The sequence below is a fragment of the Ctenopharyngodon idella genome, chromosome 2, assembly GCF_019924925.1.
Source record: "Ctenopharyngodon idella isolate HZGC_01 chromosome 2, HZGC01, whole genome shotgun sequence".
Lineage (NCBI taxonomy): Eukaryota > Metazoa > Chordata > Actinopteri > Cypriniformes > Xenocyprididae > Ctenopharyngodon > Ctenopharyngodon idella.
The window spans coordinates 6,265,270-6,289,282 of NC_067221.1; the positions used below are offsets into that span (position 1 = coordinate 6,265,270).

The 24,013-nt window shown below is 36.4% G+C and overlaps 1 protein-coding gene across 5 annotated transcripts; it reads right to left on the reverse strand.

The window, feature by feature from the left end:
- Positions 1-868: 868 nt before the first annotated feature.
- On the reverse strand, positions 869-23,355 carry samd7 (sterile alpha motif domain containing 7). 5 transcript variants are annotated; one of them, XM_051881357.1, is made up of 11 exons: positions 22,973-23,230; positions 10,378-10,471; positions 9,973-10,084; positions 8,730-8,846; positions 8,470-8,593; positions 5,400-5,524; positions 5,234-5,312; positions 4,436-5,124; positions 2,612-2,733; positions 2,416-2,526; positions 869-1,481 (listed from the first exon to the last, which is right to left on the reverse strand). In XM_051881357.1, exons 3-11 carry the CDS (start codon positions 10,067-10,069, stop codon positions 1,245-1,247), a joined length of 1,701 nt encoding a protein of 566 aa, XP_051737317.1. In that variant the 5' UTR covers positions 10,070-10,084; positions 10,378-10,471; positions 22,973-23,230; the 3' UTR covers positions 869-1,244. The 5 variants fall into 5 exon arrangements, with proteins under 5 accessions (XP_051737317.1, XP_051737320.1, XP_051737321.1 ...); XM_051881360.1 differs by lacking the exon at positions 9,973-10,084; XM_051881361.1 differs by lacking the exons at positions 9,973-10,084; positions 22,973-23,230 and adding an exon at positions 14,923-15,350.
- Between the last annotated feature and the right edge of the window lie 658 nt (positions 23,356-24,013).

Genomic DNA, 24,013 nt, shown 5'->3' on the forward strand with positions numbered 1-24,013 from the left:
CGTAATTTTGGCCACCCCTGAAATGGGTCATACCATTAACATTACCTGAGCAGCTGATAAATACGCTATAAAACCGCGCTCATTCAGAAACGTGCGTGGACGAATAACATAATGTGTTTAAAATACAGTTCAGTTAGCAATGTTAACCTTTTCCCTCTTTAATGCTCTCTTTAATGCAGGTTCAGTTTGTCTGTCAATCAATTGGGCATTGTGTATTCGCATCCTGACAAATCCCACCATTTGTTGTGAGAACAGATGATAAAATATTGTCTATTATAAAATTAACATAAAAGTAACACATCCATAATGTTCCTTAAATGTTTGACACCTAGAAGAAACATTTAAACTAGAGTTATTATAGTTAACAAAAACCTTAAAATGACTGTTAACAAATAAAATAAATAAATAAACTAAAATTGTTTTAAGCTGGCTGTCTCAATGATACTAAAATAACTAAAATTTGAACCCACAATGCAGAGGGAAAGACAATAGGCTAAATAACTCAACCGTTTTCTTTAGTTTTTGCAAATTTTGTTGTGTTGACTGCATTAATAAATCTTTTAACCATACAGGTATGTTAAACTAGGCCTATTGTAAGAATAAAATGTAATTATATATATATATATATATATATATATATATATATAGTATAAAGGAAATATTTAATAAAAAAGTTTATTAATAACTACAAAATAACATTTAGTACAAACTAGTAAGTAACAGCTTAATTTAGGCTACATTGGATTTGATGTTTGATGTTACAAAAACATATCACGTATCATAATAATGTGTTTTCATTTGTTGAAAAAGAAAAGAATACTATAGATTTTGTGTATTTAAATCTTTTTTTAAACATACCAATTTAACAGACAAAGACCAAAGTGATCATTATTTTTATTTACTTCATAGCAAACAACACATGACAATAGAGAATAATTCAAGTTTGAAGTAAAAACCAAAATTCAATTTTACAATAAAAAAGTATAAGGACAAAATTATTTCTAATTGATTTGCTAACTTATTACAAAATATACATAATATACGTAGAAAAGCAGTCCACTAACTCTGTTGGAAACCACATTTTGAACCTATTGCATTACACAGATCATAATATATTTGTGATGAATATTTAAAAATATATGATCAGATTCAGTATATTCACTATAGAGATGTCAGTTAGGTGTCAAAACAGTAAAGGACTTTGAGGTAAAAAAATATAAAAGAAGTCCAGTAGTTGAGCTCTCTCAGGTGGTCTCACTCATCTGGGTCGGTGAGGGGTTGTCAGCTTCACTTACAGGCTCTGTAGATTTAAGAGCCTCTGTGTCTCTGGGGCTGCTGAGCAGCTCCACGCTGTTGCAGTGGAGGGGGGAGCTGATGTCTGATGATCTGTCCCCACTCTTCTCAGGTGGAGGCTGCAGGCCAGAGACAGGCAGGTGCAAGTTCATCATGTTGTAGAACATGTTACCCAGCCGCCGGGACAACTACAAAGAGAGTAGAATAACCTTATGAGTAAGTGTTAGAGCTAATTCTGCAATAATCTTAAACCTTTTGAAGATCAAGGACCCATTGGAGGATAGAAAGAACCCTTAAAGTCACCAAGAAATCGTCAATTCTTATTTTTATGGAATATTACAGTGTTTATAGAGTGGTGTAGGTATGATGTCAGAACTCCGAAGCCTAATTCGCCGCTGGTTGCTTTGAACTTAAATGTCTGACAGACGAGATGGCACAAGGTAAAGCTGGTAAATCAGGTTGACTGACCCAGCACTATGTCAAAACACAACCAAATGGGTTAATGTATAAAACCCAACAAGCTGGATTAAAATAACCCAGCATGTGTTCTGTCCAATATTTACCCAGTGCTGGGCTGCCAAATAAAAAAAGAAATGGTTGTTTTTGATCCAGCATTTTTTAGAGTGGAAAATCTGGGAACTGCAGGGAACTAGTTTTCCGAGTTTTGACGTCATACCTGCACCACTCTATTATAAATGATTTATCCATGCACATGATTATTTTTAAAAAATAATCTTTAATCAAAATATCTACTGCTCTCTTGCAGCAACATCTCTTCTCTGATGATGTGTTTACTGGCGTGAGGGCGGGACAACCTGTCACTCACATGAGATCGACCAATTGCAAACCACAACAATCCAACGATCCGATCAATTCCTGATGAACAAAATCAACAAAGTCCCGCCCTACATTTTTTCTTGTTTGAGAAGCCATTTTACCCAGATATACATCACAACAGGGAAGAAAAGACTACTGAAACTTCTGATGCTGACTTTAAAATATTCAGTCATTTATGTGTAGCCTATATCTCACTTTAATTTTCTTAATACTTTAATATTAGCTTAATTTCAATGATTAGCCTGCTTATATGTAGAGAATTTTGTCCTTTTAAAACGTAAATACCTGTGATCGTATCTTGAGCGCCGGCCCAAGCTTTAGCCCCAGTGTATCCAGGAGGTGCTCCTCTGTTAGAAGAGGCAACGTCTCTCCATCGATCATGTGCTCTTTGAATGTCTGCAGCGGATGACACACAAAAGAATGAGACTAAAAAACATCTTTAAAATTATAACTGCATTTTGTCATTTCACATTTCTATTACCTGTGCATATTCAGCGCAGCTTGGTATTTCACTGATAAAGTTGAAGACGTCATCAACTGTCCACTTGCGAATATCTTGTAATGAAGACATCTCTTCTCCATTAAGAAACATATTAGGAGGTCCTAGTTGAAAACAAAACAAATACGTAACGTTGACTATAATGCGTCATTGTCTTAGTATTTCTTAAGAGAAATATAGTCAAACCAAAATTTATTCAGACACCTTGAACATTTCATTCATTAATACAGTTTATTCACTATAGTTTAAAAAAATGGTAATAAAATATGACAAGATCTCAGAGTTAAACTGTCAGAAAAAAATAATCTTAATTATGTCAGATAACACTTAAGCAAAACATGGTCAGGTCAAAGTGTCTGAATAATTTTTGGTTCCAAATTTTTATCAGTTTTACTGGTAGTCCACTGTATGAAGAATTTTTGGGTATAATATGTCACAGTTTACTTTATTTTGCTATCCTCACTTACATAAATGAACTATAGTGTCCTGCACCCACTAGTAAAAATATATCAAAAATATCAAAAATGTCTGAATAATTTTTGGTTTGACTGTATACTGGCTCACAAAACATGCCTAACAAACAGCTAAACACCAGTGTTGTATTGTTGTTATTCTTGCGCCAACGCAAACCCTATTTTGGCGTAAAAAACTATAGGATTTACTAAAGACACGCAGTGAAAAATTAGCGCTGAAAGGCATGGACACAGTTGTTTTTGCGGCTGACCTTATTGCGTATGCATTTGTAGGAGTTTCCCTTTCAGATGCAAAATTTATGGGAGGAGACTATTTAAATGAATCATGCAAGGTGATTTACTAAGGTTTGCGCTAGTCAATTTACTGGTACTTGCAACTCGATCTCATAGCAATTTGTACGTATTTTACGAGGTGGCTAATTTGTATGAATTCGTATGACTTGTACGTTTTTTTGCTAAATCGTACGTATTGTACGAGTTGCGAAATTTGTATGAATTCGTATGAATGACCTACCCCTAACTCCGCCCCTAAGCCTACCCGTCACTGGGGTTTCGACAAATCATATGAATGAGTTAGCCAGCTCGTAAAAATACTTACGAATTGGTCGTGAGATAGCATTGGTATTTGCGCGATTATTTACCGCTCTTATTTTTTAAGAGCAATATTTATTGCTCTTATTTGCTGCTCTTGGTAGATTGAGTTGGTCATTTTGGAAATGATCCGGCGGTCCCTGTTCTTTAATTTGCCTGTCGTCAGTAGATCACGCGCAGAACTTTCCACTCCCATCGGCACTTTTTTGGCATTGCATCATTCTAAAATCGCCCTGTTTAGTAAATCTATTAAAAAATATTTAATTAAAATAAAGCTAAAAATAAAATAAAATCTAAATATTAGATGAAAAAAAAAATCTAAATGTATAAAAAAATAGAAATGTTTTATTGGCAACTAACTGAAATAAATAGTTTAAATAGTTGAAGTACTACAATTACTAAAACAAAAGAAATATTAAAAATAAACAAAAACAATAGCATGTCAAAATTACTAAAACTTCAATTAAAAAAATACTAAAATGAAAATGAAAATATAAAAATATACTTATTATAGTAATTGCAATAACTGGGTAATAACTAGGTACTAACCCAGAACCTACTCCCATACCTAACCTTACCCCATGTAGTTACCTTATATTACCCAGTAATTTCTTAGGTTAGTACACTGTAAGTACATATAAGTGCATGTACTTTAAAATAAAGTGCAACCATTATATAATACTAAAATAACACTGCTAAACACAACCACTGCCTTTAAAAAAAGGGGAACTAACAAACACACCCAGTGGTAGAAGTCCATTTCCTGGCACGGGGAGCATGTAGGGCATCCCTGTGAGTGGGCCAGCGGCAGACGGGTACAGAAACTTTTCTTGGAAAGCCGAGCAAGGGTTGGAAATGTCTTTGTCGCTGGTGCTAGCATTGCAGTTGGTGACTTCAGCACAACCCTCCTGTCCACTAATACATGCCTTGCGAATCCCTGGCTCTCCTTCCTTAAAACTTTTCCTACTGCTGGCTGAAGACAGCTCTGTGTCTATTTTGGTTTGGTGTGGTTTGCTGCTGGTGGCTTCGTTGCTCATTTCACCTTTCCCTTCAACTTCCTTCTCCTCTCCTGAGGCACCTCCTGGACTTTGCTCAATGTTCTTCTCTTCTGATTGGCCTTTGGGGAGAGTGATGTTGCTGTCTGAGCTCTTATGATTGGTGGTCCTCCTGCCTGTCCTGCGTCCGCGCTCCCTTTGCAGTGTGCTGATCGGTGGGTAAGGGCTTGACATGAGGAGACTGTTCGCATGCAGGTCTTCAAGAGTGGTGCGGTGGACGAATACATCATGACCATCCGGGAGTCGCTGGCGGCCCCTGAAGGCCATTGGATTGGGTTGGATGCCCTGGTACATCATGGGATTCTCCATACCAATAAGACCCTTCTGGTGGGCATTCTCCAACTCTTTTTGGTGCAGGATGGCATTCATCTCCATCCTCATTAAAAAAACAAACAAACTTATTAATTACATTTATTAATAGCTTTGTATTGTATTCATATTATTTAATATTGTTTTACATGGCTGGCAAATGCACTGAAATTCACCTGGCTATGTTCTGTTTGTGAATTAACTCTTGTCGTCTGGCAACCGTCTCCATGGTTTCAGTTGGAAGGAAGCCGTAACCTGGAAATTAAAAAATTTACAAAATTAGATTGCTCAGTGAGCTTCCCCTATTCTCTGATATTAACCTGTATATAATTCCATTCCAACCTGAGCCAGGGAATCCCCTGCCTGGAATAACATTGGAGTTTGGGGGCATAGGTGGGCCGAGGTGGGCACCCATGTGGATTTGTCTAGCATCAGCTGATACCATCTCAGTGGGTTGCACAAGTTCTCTGCAGATAAAGAGGATTCATTCATCATTGGCTTTATTCTGTTATCTAATACTGTATATTTCTATTTTCTACATTGTGTTGTAATTCTATTACTATGTTAAATGGTATTCCTATTCCCATGTTCTTGATCCCCTAAGGATTATTATTATTATATATTTTTTTTATTATTATTATTTTTCCGTCATCCGGGGCTTTTTGGGGGCCTTAACATGCTCAAAAAGTCTTGAAAATTGGCACATACATTGGAATCTGTGGCCATTAGGACGCCGCAGAGGCTGGTACCTGGGCGTGGCAGGGGGGCTCGACAGCGCCCCCTTGAACAGAGTCGGAAATCTTGGTCCATATATCAAAAACGCTTGCACGCATTAGTATGAAACTCGGTACACATATAGACCTCATCGGGCCTAACAACTTTCGTGCTCTAAGTTATACGCCGGCTCAACAAGAAGTCGGCTATTACGGGTTGTTTGAAAAACGCATGCTCTGGAATTTGATATACTTCTCCTAGGCGATTAATCCGATCACCACCAAACTCGGTTAGCATGAAGTCAAGACACTGATGATGCTAAATTGCCAGCGGATTTTTGATATAGCAAGCAGTTTGGCCGTGGCGAGGCAACGAATTTATGGCGAGAAAAGAGAAACAGGAAGTGTTATAACTTCTGCATACATTGATTGATTTTTATGAAACTTCAGCTGTATGTTCGTTGTAGGAGTCCGATCACATGGATGTGACTATTGTGAGTCAAAGTTATAGCGCCACCAACTGGCAGCAGGAAGTGTGTCACTTTCAAAATGCTTTGAGATCACCCTCTTATTTTTACCCGATTTGCTTCAAACTTTATCACAATAATGTCAAAACATGGCAGATGTAGACTGCCATGTAAATGTGTTATCATGTGATATCTTAAATATTGTTGCCATGGCAATACGTCAAACTTTAATAATATTCTTTAGTGTTTTTGAGGCTCTTAACATGCTTCAAATTGCATGAAACTCGACACACACATCAAAATTGTCGACCGGTAGACATGGACAAAACCTTAGAAACGGGCGTGGTGGTTTTGACAAAAGTGGGGGAGTTATTTTTGGTTGTCACCAAACTCGGTACACGTATTGTTCTCATTAAGCCGGACAACTTTCTAATTTACAGTCATTAGCTCCGACCAACAGGAAGTCCGATATTTTGGTTTGAATGTGGATTTTTCACACACACTCTCTCTCTCTCTGTCCTACCCCCCTCCCCCCTCAGTCTTACTCTCTCTCTCTCTCTCTCTCTCTCTCTCTGTGTGTGTGGGGGTCTCTGTCTGTCTGTGTGTTTGTGTGTGTGTGTGTGATCATATGTGCACCAACTGCTGCAGTAAATGTGGTGTATTCAAATGATTTTGAAATAGTCCTTTTATGTTTAACTGTTTTAAATGCCTATTGCCTGCCGTGCACAGTTGCCCTGAAGCCACTGGGGTGGCGGTGCCACCGGGCTTGGGTCCGCCATCGCTGCTTGCAGCTATATTTTGTATTGTATTTCCTATTAATTGCTTGTTTCTTGTTTATGCACTTATTACTTCATCCATTTCATTCATATGTCCTTTCTATTCCCATGTTCTTTCTGTCATTCTGTGTATGATTGTGTGTGTTACAAATAAAATTTTTGAATCACACTGAAAGCACGAGCCTTGAATCATTCGTGTTGCCAGATCTTGCTAGAAAAATCAGCGAACAAGAACACGCCCATAATAAAACGAAATAAATCAAAAGGCTTTATGCAGAAAATAAGACCAAAATATCATGTCTGCTCACTTTAATAACTCCATAAACCTGTTCGCTTTATGAGACGAGCTTAAACAACAAGCCCGAAAACGCTTATAATGAGTGATCATGGCAACACAGAAAGCGCGCGCTCTGTGTGAAACAGGCTGTACAAGCATAACAAAACTCGGCGCCTCCGTCGACTATGTTTAGTTAAATTGCTGAAAATAACGAGAGTTTTGTCACTGTTTGCTCACAATAACGGATACCAAACACGAGAGACGCCAGAACATTGCTATGGTTTCCAAGCTGTCAATCATCGCATTTTCGAGAGTGAGTCGTGTTCCGTACACACATGTAACCATATATTTTTATAAATATATATCGTCTGTGGAAGGCGTAGGACCATAAATTATTCATCCAATTATTTTAATCGGTCCGAATGAAATAATATGATGTCCTACCTGCCTGTCAACGTATGTTTTTACATTCCCTTGCGCACCCTGTTCGCGCAGACATCATACGTCATCAGCGCCAGGGTTATCAGGTTTTCACAACAAAACCTGCCCAATTTCTATCTCAAAACTAGCCCAATCGAGTTTCAGGGGGGTCCACCAATAAAAATCTTATCCCGTGGGGTAAAATCCGCGTTTTTTGGCGGTGTTCCCCTGGTAAAATTAGCATTCCAGGGGCTAAATATCATGTTATTGGGGTCGCTTCAACCCGTGGCAACACTGTTAAAGTATCCCAATTCCACGGGAAAACCGCTTGTCAACACTGATCAGCGCTTTTCATGCTATATCGATTAAAAACAATGAGCTTATGCTGTGTTCATGCCATAACTACTGTAATTAAGAGATGGCAACCCGTGACGTTCTAACCGAAGCTGTTCACGTCCTCAGACTTGGAATTATGCGTTTCCATGTCAATAGTATCAAGAGGTGCAAGCTCTCTAAGATTACGTTCATTATTATTGTCATGTTATGGCTTTGAGACATGAGGTAGTTTAAAGCTGTCTCTTGTGATGCTTTGCCGAGAGCAGCTGTGTGTGTGCGCGTTCATGTGTTTTGGAGGAGGCGTGGTTTTGGACCGCGATTTGCAGGGAGGGTGGGATCATATGCTTTCAATGCTAACAGGCTAACATTAGCATTTTCCACCTTTAATATCTTTTACTGTCTCACTGGAGTTCATTAACATACCTCTCCATGAAGCGGGGATCAAACTGTGTGGGAACTCCCTGCAGTCTCTGTTGCCCCTGAGCCATGATCTGTGGAGCCATGGCCATCTGGTTCCTCATCATGAGCTCCTGCCTTTGCCGCAACTCTGTTTCACATGAAGAGTAACAGATGAAGGTGTCAGTAATAGTATTAGCTCTTTCTTAGCCGTATTTCTTCAAAATTGCGATAAGCTCTATTTAAAGTGTTTCATGGACAGTGCCACTTCTGTGATGAACTCTCACCTCCAGCAGACATGCCATTGACCAGTCGGTACCAGTGTTTCTCATCTAGGGCGCCTTGCTCTCCCAGCGCTGTTATCTTCCTTAGCTGTTCACGTGGGGTCATGACACTGCCTCTTCCTTGAGTGTAACAAACATACACACTCTGTAAATAGTGCACATTAAAAACACACACACACACACACACACACACACTGCATTGCGGAAGTCAATAGGAAATTAAACCTTTTGGTTATCAGCATTCTTCAAAATATATTCTTTTGTGTTCAACAGTAGAAAGAAATGCATACATTTTTGGAACGACATGAGGGTGAGTAAATGATGACAGAATTTTAACTTGCAACACACAGTCATGGTGTTTCATTTCTAAATGATTCAGTGGTTTTGAACAAATCAGTTGAATGAACGATTCAGTGACTTAGGGGTGGTTATTAGAACGCGTTTTTGCATTCTGTTGCGCTGCTTTCCATTCTTTTCTATGTAAACGTGTTAGGCGGAAGGATGTGCGTCTGGCATATAGCGTTTTAGAAACGTGGCGCGCAAATTAAAAGTTCAACTTTTATGAAACAGTCTCAAGAGCTTGCGTTTAATTCATTCCACTGACCTGCGTCTTGCGTTCTTAACCACAAAAACTTGTTCTGTTTGAATGGCCGCTTATAAAAACTCTTGTTGAATGAATCATTGTTTTGAATGAATCGCTCATAAAGATGGTCACTTGTTGTCGCCACCTACTGGCTCAACTATGTAAGCTGCAGAAAGAGTCTGCAAAACCATATGTCACAGCAGTTTGAGGACAACAGCACAGTCTCACACTGGTGTAGCGTCATTAAGGGTAGGTTTAGTGGTTGGGTGGGGTTCGCATTTGTTAAGTTTGAGCAAAGAGTATGAAGCCAAGAGGCGAAACTCTGATGCTTTTTTGGTAACAGCCACTAGGTGGCGCTTCGGTAGCACGGCCACCATTTTGGGGTGAACTGGGTCCAACTAGACAACAGAATCAATCATTTATTGTCCAACATTTCCAATTTTTCTGATAAAGATGTTTTTTGATGAGTTTTATGATCTCTTTATAAACTTTTTGAAGCATCAAATATCTGTTGCGTAGCTGCCAATGGAGGGACAGAAAGCTCTCAGATTTCATCAAAAAGATCTTTATTGGTGTTCCAAAGATGAACGAAAGTCTTATGGGTTTGGAACGAAATGAGGGTGAGTAAATGATGACAGAACTTTCATTTTTAGGTGAACTAACCCTTTAAAGTCTGATGCTGTTGTCCTGGCGCTGTTGTCCTCAAACTGCTGTGACTTGTGGTTCTGCAGTTAGATATATCTCCAAAAATCCCCACCATTAATGCACAGACGGTCTGGAACGTATGCAAAATTATGTACTTGGCATGATGTAGCCTACCTATTCACAGTCACTACTGAAATAGGACAGAGACAAATTGAATAGTATTCACATAATACACACAACCGATCCCATCGGGTCTTGAGGGCTCATAAGGAAATACTATCCTTTACTATCTAATAGGCCTACTAAAGGTTATCTTGACACGTCAGTGAATGACACACATGTAAGATGCAACCATGATAAAAGCATTCCAAGAATTCAAATGTCAGTGTTGAATGTATCATGTGATGTAATAAAGTAGCCTACCTGTTCACTTGTTCTGTGCTTTGTCTTCACTCACTCAGACTCAGGTATAAGATATTTTCGTAACGTCACTCCTTTTAGTCTGATATTGAGAAATCTGATAGAGAGAAGGAAAATGTAGCATGCTGTAACAGGTTTGTCAACACCTTTGTTCCTCAGTAGTTTGAGATTTCCAGTTAAAATGATTACCTTGAAGTTTAGTAGTATAACCAGTATTTTCACCAGTATTTTCCTATTTCCTGTGTAAGCAAACATTTTGAATCCAAACAAAAACCAGGGCTATAACAATTAGGAAAATGTATATTATATTATATTATATTAATTACATTACATTATATTATATGAGCAATATCACACTCATAGCTGTGCGATATGGCTGTATATCAAACATGGCTGTGATTCGGCCATAGGTAATCACAGCGTGCTGATATACAGCCATATTGCACGGCTATGAGTGTGATATTGCGTTTATACAACAGTTCGATGGCACGAGTGTGTAAATAAATAAGAAATAACAATGGAGTGTCTTTAAAACCCTCTTTTGTGCAGCACTACTTCCTTCCGCAACGGATTCAAATCTCAAGTTGACAGTTTGACCAAGCCTCCGTTACTTATTCTAAAACGTCACTTTCGAACTAGTAACGAAGGAATATTGAGTCCTTCCATTGAAACTCATTGTATTTTATACAGTATTATTGAGAGAGAGAGAGAGAGAGAGAGAGTTTGCTGTCATCTAATGGCGTATTAATGTAACTTTCACTCAATCCATATTACGCACTAATGGACCCTTTCTCAATACCAAATATAACATATTATAGACATAAAATAATATTTACTGAACAACAATATTTAAATTAATAACAATAGCTATTATAAATGACAATAGGAAATAAACACAATTGTACAATTCAGTCAAACGTACAAAAGCAGAGCTGTACAGGATGTAAGTTAAATATAGCCTTAATATTAAATTATTAAATTTAACATAGCCCAATTTGATTTGCTCAGGAACAAGTAATAGATTAATAAGACCAAAGATTGCCCGTTTTATGTACCCAAAATGAATTATATCTCATGTTTAACCACTATAAGAGTCAGGGGCAATTCCTCAAAGCACTGGCTGAGATTAAGCTGTTCTCGGCGGGTACACGAGCACTCGCATCTCCGAAAACGTCTAAACAAACTGTAAAATAGGCGCTATGATTAAATATGAGTCACTATTTTTTGATTTCTTTTCAGATTACTTTTATCTCATTACTTTTTAGATTACTTTTAACCTAACTCGTTTATCACATTGATTTGAATAGGATAATCTTGTACCATATTGATATAAAAATACAAAGAGAATTTTTAAAAAAAATTTTTATTATATATTATTTTGTTATTAATAACATGAAGAGCATTAAATATTACATCATGTCAGGGTTTCCCAGACTGGGGTTCATGAGTTTAATGAAAAGCTATTAAGTAATTAGATCATAAAAATTAAAATAAATAATTTTAAAATAAAAACAATCAAAATAAAACATTTTCTAAAAAAAAAAATCACGCGACCATTAACCGACATCAGAGAACTGTGAACTTCATTTTATTATTATTATTATTTATTATTATTGGCTTAACGTATTAACTCAAAATCTAAGGGCTTACTTCAATAAATATATTACTGAGTATATATTACAATATATATAATATATATTCTTTTATAGACAGAAAAATTTAAAATGTTTGTCTTAACTTTTTTGCGTTTATGGATGTATTTTGTACTGTACTTGTTGTAGCGCTTTGGGTTTAAAAGCGCATTATAAATAAAATGTATTATTATTATTAGTAAATATAACAAACAAGTAGAATCAATGAATTATAAATAATTTACTGAATAACATGTAATCAAGTAATAAATAGAAAAGTAGTCTGATTACGAGTATTTTAAAATGTAATATAATCTAATTACAAGTACTTAATTTTTGGAATCTGATTACATAATATACAGGTAATCAATTACTACCCAGCACTGATTATATTATATATTATATTATATATTATATTATATTACATTATGATGATTGTCATGTGGCTTAATAAAAAAAAAAAAAAAATCAAAACATCAGTGAAGTGTCCATTTCTCAACCTTTACTGGAATAATAACACGGTCTAGATAATTAACTCTACACAGATCTTTATTCCTGGATAATTCTCCTGTACTCTGTATGGGACTGCCTCTGTGTGTATTACCCGTTATGAGGAGCCGTTCTAATCTGAGTCCAGTAATCCTCCTGTTAGTCCAGCAGTCTGCCTGCTACATCTGCTGACCTGCATGCGTGCGGTCCTGCTGTCAGCCAACCCCCAAACTACCTTCAGGGCCCCTATTCCCCCCTCAGATCCTATTAGCTAAGTCCTGACTATACAGCATTTTAAAGGGATGTGTTGGAGGTAATCCTAGAGTTTAGAGTTTTACCCTCAGCAAACCTTGCCTGTAAGCATACCGGACAATACACCCTAAGTGCTAAGCCTATTAGCCTCCATTAGCCCCAGAGATGTCCTAAAAACACCTTGGGGATAAATCTGGGATACAATCGGTTTATGTGGTAAATGTGGTGCAGGCAGACACACCGTCAACAGTGTTAAAACTCTGCCTGATACACACAAGAGTCTGTTTGAAGGAATGATATTTATTATCTAGCCTATATTTATTATCTATGAGCATATTTCTATGTAGAACATTTTAAGTAATTTTTCAAAATTCATATGAGAACTTTTATCAAAGTACTTTATTTTCAAATATTATCCCAAAATATTAATTTATATAATCTGAAAATACATAGACATAGGTGCATGTTGATGAACATGCTTGTTGTGATTTTTGGTTCATATAATGTGGTTCATGTGATTTTTGGTTCAAGTTCTTCATATAAATATGACCCCCTTTTGGAATAACAAACATAATATTCCATCACTTGTCACATACGTGACAAGTGATGCCATATCCAAGTCACAGACTTGAACTGGATGGATTTGCTTGTGACTAATCTCATTAAAGGAATAAATTAAGGGAAAACTGCTGACGACTTAAATCAAGCCCAGCATTTGGGTAGGTCATAGTAGAGAAGATAATAATCATCTGGTCTAATGTACCTCCTTTGTACAGTAAGGGCACAAAATAATTCCAACAGTGGACATCCAAGTCTGAGTAAGTGACAAGGATATGAACATTGCCAACTTTGATCACTTCTTTGGCACATAACAAACAGTTAATGTGATATTAACATGTAAAGGAATAAAGATGACGGTTAAAATTAATTGCATTTTCTAGTCAAGTCGAGTCACCCTTATTTATATAGCGCTTTATACATTACAGATTGTTTCAAAGCAGCTTTACAGTGATAAACAGGAAAATGATTCAGTGAAAGACAACAGTGTCATTATTCAGCTGAAATCAGTTCAGTATTGAAGTTCATCACTTATGGAATGAGAGTTTGATTGACAGGCGATCTAACCAATCATAACGGCGAATCCGCCATTTTGTCCGACAAAGCAGTCAGGGGAGTTAGTAGATTATGCTGCTTTCATGTGCTCTCGGAATTATCGTAAATACAAGTTTCCTAGGTTAAAATTGCACATGAACGCCCTCCCATTTCGAAACGATGAGCTCATAATCACAACTTCAGAAGTGGGAATTATCAAATTCCCGATAGCACGTGAAGGCAGCATTAATCTCGTTGGACTTGAACTTGAAAAATGGTGTAGGCTACTGACGTCTTTCCGCGGTTGAAACAACACTCCTTTTAATGTTCATTCATGTTTATTTGATGCTATAAATTAACTAGTAGGAAGAGATGATCGGTTCACGAGCCGCTTGAATTGAGGTGCTACAGCGATCTGTCACGACACATTAAAGAGTCACAAAACGGTATTTAATGTTTACATTTCTTTAAAAATTACACAATTTTAAATTTGAGACTTTGTTTTTATATCAAAAGTAACCTGCTCTGTCTTGTCTGTCGACAGCTTGGCAGAAAACAGTGATGGCATCCTATACAAATCCTATATAAATTGAATAAAAAAATGTAAACCAGCGGTTGGGTTTGTCCATATTTGACCCAAACATGGGTTGAAACAACCCAGTATTTTGCATGTGTAGCATTGCAATGAATTTATAGTGAAATGAACGTGTTTAAAATACTGTCTAAATCATTAACCTCGCATTACACGTTCAAAAAATTATTTTAGTTTAGGGTGCAATTCTCACTATTAACTAGTTGTGTATTAGCATGCATATTACTAGGATATTGGCTGTTTGTTAGTACTAATAAAGCACATATTAATGCCTTATTTTGCATGATCATATTCTGCAACCCTTAATCCTACCCAATACATAAACTTTACCACCTTACTAACTATTAATAAGCTGTAATTAGGAGTTTATTGAGGCAAAAGTCGTAGTTGATAGTGAGAATTGGACCCTAATCTAAAGTGTGACCAAAAATATACAGCATAAGCTAGAAAAGCATCAAATAGTGGAAAGAAAAGTGAAGATATTAGACTCACCTCTGAATGTCTGCCAGAGAAATGTGAAACTGTCCAGGCTCTCAGTCAGAAAGTAAATATCAATGCATTCATTCCAAACAAGAAAAATGATCCCAAAATGAGCACCTGAAGCTGCAACAAGAAAGACTCTCAAGTCTTCAGTCCTGCTGCAGATGCCTTGGCCAACAAGTGCCAGCTCCTAGTCTTAACTAAAAAAGACCTTTAATTACAGATTGATGTTATCTCTATTAGCTTGGCTTTATCTGCCTGCTTAAGCCCCCCCTTACCTGACATCACTATGATCTCTCGTCCAACTGCATGCGGGACACTCTGCTGAAATGTAATTAAGAGCACTGCCTAAGCGCAGTGGCTAAACCTCTTTCAACATTTACCTCAGTAATCCTCTGTTAGCACTTTAAGACACAGGGTAAGACACCTAAACGCTCAGCTTCCTTTTCCGTGGAAAAGACAGTGTCAACTGAAGTCAAACAGGATGTGCGTGTGCCTTTCAAGTGCGACTCATAGAAATCATTCTCAGAGTGTTAATCAGAGACTATATCAGGTCGCATTAATTGGGCGCCTGCCCTCCTGACTATGTTGTGGATGATCATGTGCTCAGACTTGTTAATCTGACAGTTTGTGCTCACCACCCGCTTACAGCATCGTCTGCAGTTCTCAGACTTATATTTTTTAACACTGAGAGGATCAGGGAGAATTAGTACAGGGATAGGTGTGCACACAATTGGGCGGCATATGAGCATTTTGCAGGAAAACAGATTCTTGGGGAGACGCAGAGATTGGCGGCAAGTGTTCACCTCCCGTGGGGATAAGCTGACAGAGGGTTAATAAAGCTGTTTTGCTGATTATTATAGAAATGGCCCCACACAACACCTCCTGTGCTATGGAGGAAATGAGTAAACAAATGCTGGTGAAGCTGCAGGAATGTCAAGTACTTATTGATGACATTACTATAGTATTACATCAAATAGCATTTGAACTTGAGGCCTTGAAAATGACAATATACAATGTAGACTATACTATTCAAAAGTTTGGGGTCAGAAATTCAGCAAGGATGACTGTTTAAAAGTGACATTTATAATGTTACAAAGATTTCTGTTCATTTAAGATTCCTGAAAAAAATAATGACAGTTTTCCACAAAGTTTTCAGCATTGATGATAAGAAGAAATGTTTCTTGAGTAGCAAATCTTCATATCAGAATAATTTCTGAAGGATCATGTGACACTGAAGACTGGAGTAATGATGCTGAAAATTCAGCTTTGATCACAGGAATAAATTACATTTTAACATTTTAAAATAGAAAACAGTTATTTTAAATTGTAATTATATTTCACAATATTGCATTTTTTTTTTTATTATAAATGCAGCCTTGGTGAGCATAAGAGACGACTTTCAAAAACAATAACCCTTGAGCGTCTTTATGGACATTTTTGTCTTTTTCAGTTTTGTTTCTGATAATTTTGCCTGTGTTAATGACAACTGCATAAATTTTGCCACAGGTGTGTATTTTTATTGGAATCTTACTGCAGTATTTCACCCCCATTTCCTTTAATAAATCTATTTTACACTAGGTACACAAAATAGTTCCACTCAGGACCTCAGGAGTGTGTAAATTTTAGCGGCATCTAGTGGTGAGGTTGCGAATTACCCTGTCCACCGCTTACCCTTCCCTTTCGAAGCACATAGAGAATCTACGGTGCCTGACACAAGTCAAAGATGTCATTGTCTGTGACAGCAGAGAGTAGCCAGTCAAGCAATGAGGTTTCTTCTTACTTCTAACAAAGAACGGTTACTGTTTCAAATAAACCAGACGCCTACTACTACTACTACTACTTCTTCTTCTTCGTGCGTATTCAACATAGTGACGATGCAAGCTGCCTCTAAAAACACCAACGAAGAAGAACATCATGACGAAAAGCTCTCTGTAGAGCAGTTTGTCCATTTAGGGCTACTGTAGAAACATGCCAGCGCAAAATGGCGACTTGACATGTAAGGGGACCCGCAGTGTATGTAGAAATGGCTCATTCTAAAGTAATAAAAGCATAACATTTCATGTAAGGTCTTTATACACCACTGAAAAACATAGTTATGTATATTATATTGCATTTCTGTCAATAGATCCTCATAAAATTTACACACTGCACCTTTAAGGACAAAAATGTCCCCATTGAAACTGCAATTTTTAATCCCAGGGCCATTTAACTATAAAATGATGCAGTCTTTGTTAATAGGCTTTCATTCTGTTGGCAAGCTTCAGAATTAAAATTTTTACTATTTTTTTTTACCAAATGGGCCATTTTCTCGGGTTTGGCCTATAAAGCAAATACTCGCTTTATTAATGTTTTCTGCTTCTGCATATTATAGAGCCAATTAGATAACGTATGCAGGTATAATTGTGTTGGTATGGATGTCAGAGTGTGGTTTGTATGTGTGTAATAAAAAAATTGTGTGTGTGTGTGTGTGTGTAATATTTGAGAGACTCCAGTGGAGTTTTGCTGGCATCTAATGGGGAAAATTTGGTACTGCGCCAAAACAAAATCTTACTGAAAGCTCATTTTTTGAGATATCAACCTCAAATTTGGAACACAACTTATTTAGATTTATGGCTTTGATTTTCTAGCAGTTTTAGAGTTCAGCATGTTTCATAAAATATATATTTTATATAAAATAATGTTCATAAATCATTTTTCCTAAACTTAAAATCCTATAACCTTTTTCTTATTTCACTTTTTAAACTTTTACTTCTTTTACATTCTTTAAAATGAGACCGAACTTAAGTCTGTGCTCCCAAGCTTCAAATTTTTATGACAGTTTTTGGACATGGACATTTTTGTCCTCTACTATGTGTAACTTTTTTTTAATTGACACACAAGGGTTAAAACATCTTCCCGACCCCATGCTTTTGAACAGAAGTCTGTGAAAAACATGAGATTAAGTTTTGAAGAGCAAAAATGATTTGAAGTTGACCATTATCTGTGCAATATTATTTATAAAATAGTTTTTTTGACAGTCTGAATTTATTCAACACGTAAAAAAAAAAAATCAGATTTTCACACAGGTTTGACTATATACACATAATTTTTTATATAGATCTATTAGTAGCATTTTTAATGTGGTCCCCATTTTTGAATCTCCTCAAACCTCATGATTTACAGTGTGGACTGTTATGAATCATAATTTGGTGCACTTAAATAACAAACATAACACAACATAATATTGTTCAGACAACAGCCATTCTTGTTGGTTTTACCAGGTGAGTGTTTGAGATGCACAATTAGACGCAAACGTTGCACATATCAGCCAAAAAGAGAGAATCACGAATAAAGTGCTTAGACTTTGAGAGAGTAGCGTATTAAGACATGTAAACCACTAATTTAGGAATCTCTGCAGAGTAAGCTTTTTAAGAGGGATTTCTGCCCAGCCTGTTTGTGCCCTGTATTATAGAGTCACAGTGAGGCAAAGGGATAATGTGGGGTTTAACCCCAAAACCACTCAGTAAAGACTGTTTGTGAAGTCTGAATTATGCCAAAGGATAAGGGAGTTCCCCATTGAAATCAAACAGACAAAGGATAAATAAACGTAAAGTCAGTGTTACCACAGTGATCACTAATAGAAGACCTATGACCTCTGCCCCCTACAGGGCATACAGTTATTAGCATACACAGACCTGCAGTATGAACTTAGACAGCTTTTTGACAGATGGATATCCTGGTTCATTTTCATTTTATTTTCATAATTCTTTCCACAGTAAAAGTAGCCATGTAAACTCAGCAAATACTTAAAAAAATGATTGCAGCCACTGTAAATCAAGACATCACAAAAATATGTTTTGAAGAAAACACAAATCTTTTATTTTATATTGTTATTATTTTAATTAAACTAAAGGGCATTATTATGGAAGCTCGTTTCCGCCACGGAATAAAAAAAAAATAATAATAATTGCGAGTTTATATTTTACAATTCTCACTTTTTTCTCTCACAATTGCGAGTTTACATCTCGCAATCCTGACTTTTTTCTTGCAATACTGACATTTTTCTCACAATCCTTACTTTTTTCCTTGCATTCTGACTTTTTTCCTCGCAATTCTGACTTTTTTCCTTGCAATTCTGACTTTTTATATCTCAGAATACTGACATTTTTCTCGCAATCCTTACTTTTTTCCTTGCAATTGTGAGTTTACATCTTGCAATCCTTACTTTTTTCCTTGCAATACTGACATTTTTCTCGCAATCCTTACTTTTTTCTCTCACAATTGTGAGTTTACATCTTGCAATCCTGACTTTTTTCTTGCAATTCTGACTTTTTTCCTCAAAATTCTGACTTTTTTTCCTCGCAATTCTGACTTTTTTTCTTGCAATACTGACATTTTTCTCGCAATTCTTACTTTTTTCCTTGCAATTCTGGATTTTTATTTCACAATTCTGACTTTTTTCTTGCAATTGTGAGTTTTGTGAATTGTGAGATAAAAAGCCGCGATTACCTTTTTAATTTTTTATTCAGTGGCGGAAACAAGATTTCATACATTTTGGCTGGATTTGGGACAGTGTATTATTTTGTCCAGAAGCCTATCTATGATGGACATGACATAAAACAAATGATGACTTTTATAATACAGTGGTGGTCAGAATTATTGGCACCCTTGGTAAATATGATCAAAGATGACTATAAAAATAAATCTGCATTGTTTATCCTTTTGATCTTTAATTCATAAAATTAGCAAAAATCTAACCTTTCGTTGAAGGAAAAGAATTGAAAGTGGGGGGAAAATCCCATTATGAAATAAATGTTTTTCTCCAAAACACGTTGGCCACAATTATTGGCACCCTTTTATTCAATACTTTTTGCAACCTCCTTTTGCCAAGATAACAGCTCAGAGTCTTCACCTATAATGCCTGATGAGTTTGGAGAACACCTGACAAGAGATCAGAGACCATTCCTTACAGAATCTCTCCAGATCCTTCAGATTCCCAGCTCCATGTTGGTGCTTCTTCTCTTCACTCCACTAATTTTCTTTAGGGTTCAGGTCAGGGGATTGAGACAGCCATGGCAGAAGCTTCATTTTGTGCTCAGGGACACATTTTTGTGTTGGTTTTGATGTTTGTTTTGGACCATTGTCCTAATGGAAGATCCAACCACGGCCCATTATAAGATTTCTAGCAGAAGCGGTCAGGTTTTTTTTTTATCTGTTGGTATTTGATAGAATCCATGATACCATGTATCTGAACAAGATGTCCAGGACCTCCAGCAGAAAAAATAGGCCCACAGCATTAAAGATCCAGCAGTATATTTAACTGTGGGCATGGGGTACTTTTTATCCATGTGTGCACCAAACCCATCTGGTGGGTTTGCTGCCAAAAAGCTATTTTTTTTAGTTTCATCTGATCATAGAAGCCGGTCCCGTTTGAAGTTCCAGTCTTGTCTGACAACTGAATATGCTGGAGATTGTTTCTGGATGAGAGCAGAGGATTTTTCTTGAAACCCTCCCAAACAACTTGTGGGGATGTAGGTGCTGTTTGATAATTTTTTTAGGCTTTCTGAGACTCAAGACTCAACTAATCTCTGCAATTCTCCAGCTGTGATCTTTGGAGAGTCTTTGGCCACTCAAACTTTCCTCCTCACCGCGCATTAGTACGATTTAGACACATGTCCTCTTCCAGGCAGATTTGTAACATCTTTAGTTGATTGGAACTTCTCAATTATTGCCCTGATAGTGGAAATGGGGATTTTCAATGCTTTAGCTATTTTCTTACAGCCACTTTCCATTTTGTGAAGCTCAACAATCTTTTGCTGCACATCAGAACTATATTCTTTGGTTTTACTCATTGTGATGAATGATTATGGGAATTTGGCCTTTGTGTTTCCTCATGTTTATACTCCTGTGGAACAGGACAATGAACAGAACAGTGGCTGGACAATTTCATGTTCATGATCACCCTGGTGTGCTAAAAAAAATTTAAATATGAATGGGAAAATACTTCAGAGATATTTATTCATAAAAAATTCTAGGGGTGCCAATAATTGTGGCCAACATGTTTTGGAGAAAAACATTTATTTCATAATGTGATTTCCCCCCCACTTTCAATTCTTTTCCTTCAATGAAAGGTTAGATTTTTGCTAATTTTATGAATTAAAGATCAAAAGGATAAACAATGCAGATTTATTTTTATAGTCATCTTTGATCATATTTACCAAGGGTGCCAATAATTCTGACCACCACTGTATATGCAATGAAGCAAATATAAAATGTTATAATTTCTTATAGATAATTTATTATAAATATTTTCAATGGATTTAAATTTAAAAGAAATAGCTTCAAATGTTTGGTGACCAACATGCATTGAGCTATTTTGACTACCAAACTTGACTGACAGAAGAGACAAGAGAACCAGTAGAGCTTTTTCTCTCAGTTTCAACTGAACGGATATAAACATCAAAAAGAGCAGCAGTTTTAGTCAAAATCATTTGTTACATGATCACAAGAATTATTAAACTGTCATATCCTGTGCAACAGCAATAGAGAAGGAGGACATTCAAACCTCAGCTTTCCTGTTCTGACCATGTGCCTGAGGTGAGATCTTGGTGCCAGAGAAGGATATATAATCCATGATGTCTATTTTTACTGAAATATTATGACAGTAAACTCTGGCCCTGGACTGTAATTACATGATCACTTTCTTGGGGAAGTTTGGGGCTCTTCACATCTGTTCATACAGGGGGGCTTGTGTCACACAAAGGTCATTCAAACAAACCTTGATCCTTCTGTTCTCTAATAAGGGGAATTACACACAATGTAGTTCTCAAGAAGAACTGGTTATATGAATTTTATCAAATCCAACTGACATTAAAGACAATAAATAAATGACTTCTATAGTTCTCAATGAGGGTCACTCTGAACATTATGTAAACGTACGTTACATAAAAAGTTATTTTTGCATGTTGTGTAACATAAAAACTTGTTTTGGCATGCATCCAGAAAGTTTTCTTGTTTCATGCCCTCTGTTGAGTCCATCTAAATATTACAAAGAGGAATTTGTAAGATTATTGACATTTATATCAAGGGTTATAATGTGGCTAATATAGAAAACATAGTCTGTGTTCATTTCATTTAAAATAAGAACAATTCATAAATTGATTCGTAAGCAAATGATTTGATTGAACAGAGGGACAGTTGAAATAATACTATAATCAATTAATAATTATTAATTATACTTGTTTAATAATAATTCTCCACACATATGGGTCCTCTTCAACTAGGGAAAATTTAAAGAACGTATGGATCTCTAATCTGAAGATATCGAACAAAGTTTATTTTTAGTGGTCAAATTTTCACTTCACCACCTTCCTTCAACATTAAATTGTTCAGTGATTTACTGATGAACTGTGGGTTATATCGGTTGTATTTAAATACAGAACAGGAATAAAGTGAAGAGTTGAAATAATATTAATTTTGTAGAATTATATCTTTTAAGAAATTTTAACACTTGGAATTAGTTGTTTAGGCTACTTTAGAGCATTAAAGATGAGTGTTTCAACTGTACTATAGCACTGTTAACTACCTGACATGGGTACATTTGAAACAAAAGTAGCCTACTTCTTGTCTTTATGGAAAATATGAACTATTGATAGGTATTATTGATCATAATTTCTTTAGTAGACAAATAAAAACAATTTATTTTAATTACTCGTTTTTGTGTGGTGATGTAAGAAGAAGCAAAAAGTGTTTCTAACAGTAAAGATCTACCCTCCGTCTCACCATCAGCGTTGTGTATTTCTGAGTCACACCACTAGATGTCACTCTATTCACGACATTGACGGATTAGTTGACAAACTACTGGAATTTAGCAGGTAATGTCACGAGTTCCATTTACAAAGAGTCTTTCTAGTCATGTTGGAAACTTTCTCTCTGTGTAAAAATGAAGGATTACGCCACAAACATCTATTTTATGGTTTGACTTGCAATTATGTTAACATAAGTTAAAACAGTATAATGTTGGCTGAAGGTTAAAGGGTTAGTTCACCCAAAAATTATAATTCTGTCATGAATTACTCACCCTAATGTCTTTCCACACCCGTAAGACCTTCGTTCATCTTCGGAACACAAATTAAGATATTTTTGATGAAATCTGAGGTATATGACTCGTCCATAGACAACAATATAATCAACACTTTCAAGGTCCAGAAAGGCACTAAAGTCGTCGTTAAAACAGTCGACGTGACTGCAGTGGTTCAACCTTAATGTTATGAAGCGATGAGAATACTTTTTGTGCGCAAAAACAAAACAAAAATAACAATATCATCTTCTGTGTCATTCTCGTACGTTGTTTATTCCAGGTTCTCCGTCAGAACGCCGCCTCATTATTGGCCGGCTCCTGCGTCAGCATCACACGCATGCGTCGTGCTGATCACGTGATCCGCGTCTGCCAGTACTGAGCCGCATTCGGACGTAAACACGGAAGCGCTGCATTGTGCCAAAGTCTTAAAGGGACTCTGATTGTGCTTACTGCAGCACCTGCGTAAGGATAATGACAGGGAAGAGAAGATATTGTTGAATAAAGTCGTTATTTTTGTTTTGTTTTTGCGCACAAAAAGTATTCTTGTCACTTCATAGCATTAAGGTTGAACCACTGCAGTCACGTCGACTGCTTTCTGGACCTTTATTGTAATGCTGTCTATGGACGAGTCATATACCTCTCGGATTTCATCAAAACTATCTTCATTTGTGTTCTGAAGATTACCATTTTTGGGTAAACTAACACTTTAAGTTCACTTTTGAGAGCGTTTCATTGCATCTCATCGGTAACACTTTTTTCTTCTTCGTATTATGCATTAATGTCATCTGCATGTCATCATTAAATTATTTAGTTAACTATTGGCAAAATTTTAGAAGGGATGCATTTCTTGCAAGAGTAGCCTAAAAAAATCCTCAAAAATGGTTACATTTATAATGTCAGCTGAAAAGTCATTTTAAGAGACATAGCAGTTATTACCTTATTATCGTATTGTTTTGATCAAAAAGCAAACTTTTTTCTATGATATAACAGGTGGTGATTATTCAAAGCAAATGCCAAGAATAGCTTCACAATCCTATATCT

Excerpts from the sequence above, each read along its gene's own strand:
- samd7 (XM_051881357.1), bottom strand. The coding sequence starts at position 10,069 with ATGGTGGGGATTTTTGGAGATATATCTAACTGCAGAACCACAAGTCAC. Across the intron at positions 8,594-8,729 it reads CAATGGCATGTCTGCTGGAG|AGTTGCGGCAAAGGCAGGAG; the intron begins GTGAGAGTTCAT and ends CATGTGAAACAG. Across the intron at positions 2,527-2,611 it reads GCTGCGCTGAATATGCACAG|ACATTCAAAGAGCACATGAT; the intron begins GTAATAGAAATG and ends CATCCGCTGCAG.